Genomic DNA, 7854 nt, shown 5'->3' with positions numbered 1-7854 from the left:
TATTCTCTCTTTTATTATACAAATGATGAAGCACATAATTACAACATATTACAATGCATGCCCTAAGGCTTACATCAAGATTTACAAATAAAATAATTACTACATTCTTGTTACATTACATGGGTGTTTCGCAAACAATCCATCGATGTTTAAATTACAATAAAACGAATTTCTCAATTCTTGAATCACGCATCCGATTCTACACTTAAAAAAAAAAAAAAATTGTTTTACAACTTGGATGAATACAACGGTCTGTTAGGGATTTACAATGGTTCTAACCAATAACATTCTATAGATAAAGATGATCATGAATGCTTACGTTATTCATATACATATATATATATATATATATATAATGATGTCTATTGATATCCAAAATATTTACATGCATACATATATTTTTCAAAAGAAGTCCTATTTTGCAATTTAAGAAAAAAAATTCCAATTAAGCAATTATTTTTTCAAAAGTGTTCTTGGACCTTTATTACAATTTAAAAGCTTTACACATGAACAAACCCAATAGAAGGCTTTAAACATTTTAAGGCCATGAGAACATGCTATTTTAGTAATTTTTTGATTTTTTATGAAAAGATGTATAGAAAAATAGAGAGAATAATATGATAACTTATAATGATTTTTTGACTTTTTAACTAAAATGATTACTCTCCAAACGAGACCTTAAGTCATTAGTAACATACTTTTCATTATCACCAACATATCATTCTTCTAAATCATATTTTGGTCTGGGAATCCTCTTCCTATATATATATATATATATATATTCACTCTCATTCTCATCTCCAATTCAACCCAACCCAACCCAACCTTCTCTCTCTCTACTCTCTCAAAATAGAAAAACAAGAAATGGGTTCGACAGGAGAGAACAAAACAATACCCATGGAAGAAGCAGAGGAAGAAGAAGCATGTTTGTTTGCCATGCAACTAGCCAGCATCTCAGTCCTTCCCATGGTCTTGAAATCAGCCATAGAGCTCGACCTCCTCGAGACTATCTCTAAGTTGGCTAGCCCTGGTGGCTATGTGTCTCCCTCGGAGATCGCAGCTCACATCCCAACTAAGAACCCAGATGCACCGGTGATGGTGGATCGGATTCTCAGGGTGCTGGCGAGCTACTCTGTTGTAAAGTTTAGTGCCAGAGTGCTCCCCGGTGGAGGAGGGGTCGAGAGGCTCTATGGCCTTGCTCCGGTGTGTAAGTTCTTGACTAAAAATGATGATGGAGTTTCGATGGCTCCTCTTCTTCTCATGAGCGGTGACAAGGTCCTTATGGAGAGTTGGTATATTCTTCTTCTGAACTTCTGTCTCTCATTTTCTTTTTCTTTTCTTTTTTCAAAGGATAAATTATATTGGTAGCCGTGTAGCTCAATTTTGGTTCTTAATTTTAGAATTTTTGAAGAAAAATATTTATTGAGTTAAAAAATTTATAATTTTGCATATAAAACCAAAATACTGTGTATTTATTTTATTTTTATTTTTTTAACAGTTGTAATCATTTGGATCAAGTTGAAATAATTCAAATTATAAGGAGCAAAATAACACAAAAATTGAAATATAGGACTACTGATATAATTTACCTTCTTCTTTTTAATAAATATTATTGTATATTTTCAATTACATTACATGACTTAAAATAACATATTTCTACTATAATCTAACTTAAAATTTGAACGTTGAACACCATATGTTAATAAGTTAATAAAATTAAATTATTATAACACAATTTTTTTATCGATATAAGTGAATTGTTTCTTATTATATTAACACTCTGGTGAACTCCCAACCTTACTTTTATAAGCACTACAACCCCATGCCAGTGTGTTTACTCATATTTGAAATACTAGGTCATTGCGGCGATCGCTTGAGGGACAATCCAAATCAAACTTGAGTTAGATTACAAGACAAAATTATTGTAGAGAATATCATTTTGGAAAGTGACAATAGTATAAAAATTTGTACACCCAAAAAAACTCATACAAGGGTAATTTTGTAATTATAAAACAAATTGATGAATTTTTTATCATTCATTATTATTATTATTATTATTTTGAACTTACTCATTATTGAGTTTGGCATGCATAAATGAACAAGTCTGATCCCTTTTCTGTGTGTGTGTGAACAAATGTGTTTCGTCGTAAAAAATTAAGCATGACGAAGATGTCTGTGACATGGAAGGTTTAAATTTTCTTCTTTTTTGCATTGTCTACGTGATAAAAAGTCATAGATTTTGGGATAGAGAGAGATGATTTATGACTGCTTTTCTACTACACAATCAAAAAGATAAAAATAATTTGAGAATAAAATGACAAGAAAAAGTAATACAAAGGATCTGGCTTTAAGTTGTAAATTTTCTCTAAAATTTAAGGTTTTATAAATTGAGTCTAATAATATATTTCAAGTTATTCAATACTTTTTTTTTCATGTGCAATTCTGTCTTGCACATGAAAAGAACCAAACAGAAAGGAAAAAAATAAAACAAATAATCAAACGGGAACAAAAACTAGTTAATAGATCAACTCATTGGTGCATGGGTTCAAATATATAATAAGAAAGAGTTGGTATGGTCAAATATAATAAGACAGTTGTTCTTTGAAAACATAGCATATAAAACTAAAAACATTTGAAATACTTTTATCACTTCAAAAAAAAGATTCGAATATTTGATTTCAAGTCTCAAATATTATAAAACTAAAAACATAGCATATAAAACTAAAAACATAGCATATACTATACGATGAATCCGTTCTCTGATTCCTGTCCCACCACAGCTGCTAAAAAAATAATTAAAAATAGGTAATCATTAATGCTGTGTTTGGTTGGAGTTTTTGAGGTGGGATTTGGAAAAGGAATGAGAAATGTAATCCTATTTATGTTTGGTTATAATAAAAAATATATGGGAAAAGAAAGAGGGTGAGAAATAAATAAAGAAATAGGATACCTTTTAGGACATCAATTCTATTTTATAACCAACACAACCAAACATAGTTGGGATTTGGAATTCTATTAATTCTTTCTCCTTTTCTTTTCATTTCCATTTCTCTTTCCATTTCCCTTCCCAAATCCCTCAACCAAACACAGCGTAAAGGACAACTAATTTATTTTTATCATTTGTAATTATCATTAAGCAGGCCATCAATTATTAATTTATTTTCAGCCTTTGACACAGTTTTATACTAAAGTTTTCCAGCTTTTTATTTTTAAAAAAGGACAAATGTTCCACCCAGATGAGATCTCTCTAACTTGACCATGTGCTACATGAGCCATAGACAAAAGGATAGAGAAGATTAGGATAGATCAGACAATATAATTAGGTTCCATAGAGATTTTTTTTTTGATCGGTAAAGAAAGAACTTTATTGATGTAAGAGTATAGTACAACGTACGTAAACAACAAACATCAAAAAAGAAAAAGAGAGTGTAAGGCATCACAATGAGTTAAATCATTCCAACTATGTTGACACTAAAAAACCCATCCTATCATTTGGTTCCAAAGAGATTGTCTCACATGTTTGGTATTATTAAATTGAATGCAGGTATTATTTGAAAGATGCAGTTCTTGATGGTGGAATTCCATTCAATAAGGCCTATGGAATGACTGCATTCGAATACAGTAGCACCAACCTCAGATTCAGCAAGGTGTTCAATCTGGGAATGTCTAACCCCACCACCATTATCATGAAGAAAATTCTTGAGACTTACAAAGGTTTCAACGGCCTCACCACACTCGTCGATGTCGGAGGCGGCATCGGAGCTACACTCAACATGATCGTTGCCAAACATCCAACCATCAAGGGCATTAACTTTGACTTGCCTCATGTTGTTGAAGATGCGCCATCTTACCCTGGTAGACATTTTAGCTTAGCAATTGGAATTCAATTGATTGGACAGAATAAACCCTTTGGCACTGTCCAATAAATAAATAAATCACTTGTCATATATAAAAAGTTAAAAAAAAAAAAAAAACTAAAAAACTAAAAAGTTAGAATTTTTTTTTCTAGCGTTTGGAAAGATAGTTAAGTTTTGTTGTGGTTGGATGTGATATTTGTGAGAGAAAAAGTGAAATGATTATAGGGTTAGATGTGATATTTTGTTTGGATTTTTTTTTTTAATTTTATAAAAATTTTGTCTTTTAATGAAAAATAAAAAAAAAAACCTAAACACCAAATAAGTTAGACAATATGATTTATTTTGAAGTACAGCATCTTTTACGACTAGATTCCATTTGACTCGAGATAAGTCATGTGCAATCAATAATGGCTAATTAATGGATCGTATTGATCATCATTCATTCAGTACGTTTAGTTTTAATTTTTTAGATTCAATTCTTTTTTTAAATTGATTTTTTTTTTTAATTTTTAGTGAATATTTTTAAAATTTTAAGTAATTTTTTTTAAAATTTTTAAATGTACCTTAATTAGATAAAAAGTAAAATATTTTAAAAAATTATTAAATATACAAGAATACGAAAAATATATTGAATTCTTGTATTTCTTTTTTATATATTTTTGATATTTAGTGAATTTTTTAATTTTTTTTACAAATATTATATTTTTTAAGTGTAATCTATGTTAGGTGTATCTAAAAATTAAAAAAAAAAATACTTAGAATATTAAAAATATTCAATGAAAACAAAAAAACACAAAAAAAAAGAAATTTAATTTTTTAAAAGAGAAAATCCAAACCAAATAAACTATGTCTGTCTGAATTTTATTTTATTCTATTTATTTACTTTCAATGTTGAAATTGTGCGTGCACGTAGGAGTGGAGCATGTTGGGGGTGACATGTTTGTTAGCGTACCAGAAGGAGATGCCATTTTCATAAAGGTAAATTTTGAAACTTTATCATCTTCACTTACTTGCATTGAATTCAATTATAAAATCAGACATAACTCTTTTATAGAGAATAAAATTTACAAATTTAATAAATTTCATCTTATATCAAATGATTATTTCTAATTTTATGATCGAATTCCATAAACTTAGAATTTTTCGTTGTTATCGCCGTCGTCGCCTTACCTGCTCCATTTCTTGGCTCCTTAGTGGGAGGAGAACTAGTTATTGCTAAGTGATAGTGCTCAAGGCATTTGAGTTCTGAGTGGAATGGAAATGGACTACTGAAACACTATCCCTTAAATAGTATTTGATTAACTGAAATGAAATAAAATTGAATGGTTATTTATTAAAATATTTATTCTATATTTGATTAACTAAAAATAATAATAAAGAATGCTTTGCAAATAAAATCACCAATCACTATTATAAGAAAATAATCATTCTATAGGTAAGATTAATTAATAATCATTTCATTTTATTCCGTTCCATCTTATTCCTATGAGCCAAATGAAGCATTAATATTTTGGACTCATTACCAACGCTATAAGTTTGGTAGCTGAGAAAATTTTGTTCATACTTTGTCTGGATCACCCTTAAACTAACTAAGCTTGTGTTCCAAACAGTGGACATGCCATGATTGGAGCGACGAACACTGCTTGAAACTTTTGAAAAACTGCTACAAAGCATTGCCGGACAATGGGAAGGTGATTATTGCCGAGTTGATTCTCCCTGAAGTCCCGGACACCAAAATCGCGACTCAAATTGTCATCGGTGTCGATGCTATCATGTTGGCTAACACCCCGGGTGGGAAAGAAAGGACAGAGAAGGAGTTTGAGGCCTTGGCAAAGAGGGCTGGATTTGCAGGTTCCCGCCTTATGTGCTCTGCTTACAATACGCATGTCCTAGAATTTCTCAAAAACATTTGAGTTTTTTAGTCTGTGAGTTGGTCAGGGTTGTTTTCCAATCCCTGTAACTTTTTTTTCTCATTGAAGGAAATAAAAATGTGCTGAACTCTCTACTTCTACCAAGTTTAAGTTTTGAGGATGTGGAAGTATGTGGATTATATATATATATTTTTGCAAATGGCATAATGTAACTTGGTATTAGTGGTGATGATGATGATGAGTGGGAATTTCATTTCTTTCATCAATATGACACATCATTATCAATTTGAAAAATGAGGCAAACGCGCGACAAGCATTGACCATTCACAGAGTCCTGAAGGATGCCAACAAAAAAAAGGGACACACGCTCAACGCTTGGAGCACAAACTAAAAGACCAGGAAGTCATTATTCGAAGGATGGCAGCAAAGATGGAGGCGTTGAAGTGGCAGATCAAAGGGAAGGGTGTTGTAGGAGTGGGAAACCACAGTGAGAGCATCCAACCCCATCGCTCAAGCAGTCGAAACTAGCGAGGGACACCTTTCCTTTCTATCACTAAAAGCTATGGGGTTGGTGATTTGAACCTGGCGGCGGAGAAGTCAGGCACACGAGACAGTAGCTACCGTCCCTCACGTCGTCGTTCGCCATCCCTCTGTCTCTTGAGATTGAGAGCACTCCACTTCCTGCTAAATTCCATCAACCCAAGTTCACACTATAGACGTAATGACACCCTTATGGCAAGACGGATTCGTACATGCACGTCAGCCACTACCGACAAGTAATGGCAGGGCATAGATGTAATGACACCCTTATGTGCCTTATTTTTTTGAAAAGCTTGGAGGAGTTGGGCCTGAAATAGTTCAAAAGGTTTCCAAATGGGAGTATCGAATGCTGGCAACAGTTAGCGGAAACGTTCGTCATGGTTTGAGACCAATACTTGAATGCCGAAGGAGGTCGATCACCTCTTGAACATCAAGATGGAGTCAGGCAGTTCATTGAAGGCATTCAATGCCAAGTATTGTGAGACCTGCAATGAGATCTTTGATTGCCTCACCAACCTGGCAATCACCCAATACAAGCGAGGCCTACCAGTCAGACACAGACTGCGAGACTCACTTCTGATGCACCAGTCTACGACAATGGAATCATTGATGCAGCAGATTAACGAGCACATCCGAGTTGAGGATGATGCCGCAACGGCCACCAAGAAAGTGAATCCGGTGGCAGCGAACAAACGTGCGGCTATGAAGGTTAACTTGGTAAGGTAGGAGTATAACTGCCTCAATAACTGAACCAGAGAACAAAACTGCAATATTGGCCACAATGAAAGAAACAAGGGCCGTAGAAACGGCGGGGCTAACGTTCCTCGCAATGAGGAGGAAGATGCCAAGAGAAAATTGAAGGCATGGACCGGTATCACCACGGTCTTCAAAATTTCGATTTATTGCATCCTCAATGAGATTCAAGGTGAGCCGTATGTCTGATGGCTAGCAAAATTGGGGGATGCTCAGAGGAGATTTAACTCAAGATATCACTGCACTTCCCACGAAAAAATGGGGCACCGAACGGAGGACTACATACCACTCAAACAGCACCTGGAAGAGTTAGTCACAACAGGCCATTTGGACCAATACATCAATGGCGGCATAAGAGCAGCCCTACAGTGGCAGGTCGAGCCAAATGGGCTAGCCACCTTCAATGCCGCACCACAAGGAGTCATCAATGTCATCGACGGAATCATTGAACCAGTGTAGGTATGTGAGTTCAGAGGAATGATTAAGAAGGCTAAACCCATGAGGGAAGTGTTATCGGTTCAGCCCGCCGTAAAGAAGGGAAATGCCGAAGTGCACGACATAATGACATTTTCAAGCAAAGACTTGGAGAAAATTCAAACCCCTCACAGCGATGCCTTGGTGGTAACTCTTCGTGTCAAGGATTTCGACATCAAGCGAATTTTGATTGATCAGGACAGTTCGGTCGAGATCATGTATTGTGATGCATTCAAATAAACAAAGCTGGAGGACAAAGACTTAGCTCTAACAACTTCCCCTCTTGTAGGCTTTAACTCACAGTCGGGATGACCAATTGGGAAGATCATATTGCCGGTCAAAGTGGGGTCAATCACAAA

General features: G+C 34.2%; 1 protein-coding gene across 1 annotated transcript; it reads left to right on the top strand.

The window, feature by feature from the left end:
- Positions 1-812: 812 nt before the first annotated feature.
- On the top strand, positions 813-5866 carry LOC114297869 (caffeic acid 3-O-methyltransferase-like). The gene is made up of 4 exons (XM_082913580.1): positions 813-1292; positions 3545-3855; positions 4771-4835; positions 5468-5866. The coding sequence occupies exons 1-4, from the start codon at positions 865-867 to the stop codon at positions 5768-5770; spliced, it is 1107 nt and encodes a 368-aa protein (XP_082769706.1). The 5' UTR covers positions 813-864; the 3' UTR covers positions 5771-5866.
- Positions 5867-7854: the final 1988 nt, after the last annotated feature.

Source organism: Camellia sinensis, chromosome 2 (genome assembly GCF_055761805.1).
Source record: "Camellia sinensis isolate YWXY chromosome 2, ASM5576180v1, whole genome shotgun sequence".
Lineage (NCBI taxonomy): Eukaryota > Viridiplantae > Streptophyta > Magnoliopsida > Ericales > Theaceae > Camellia > Camellia sinensis.
This window is presented reverse-complemented; position numbering and strand designations above follow the sequence as displayed.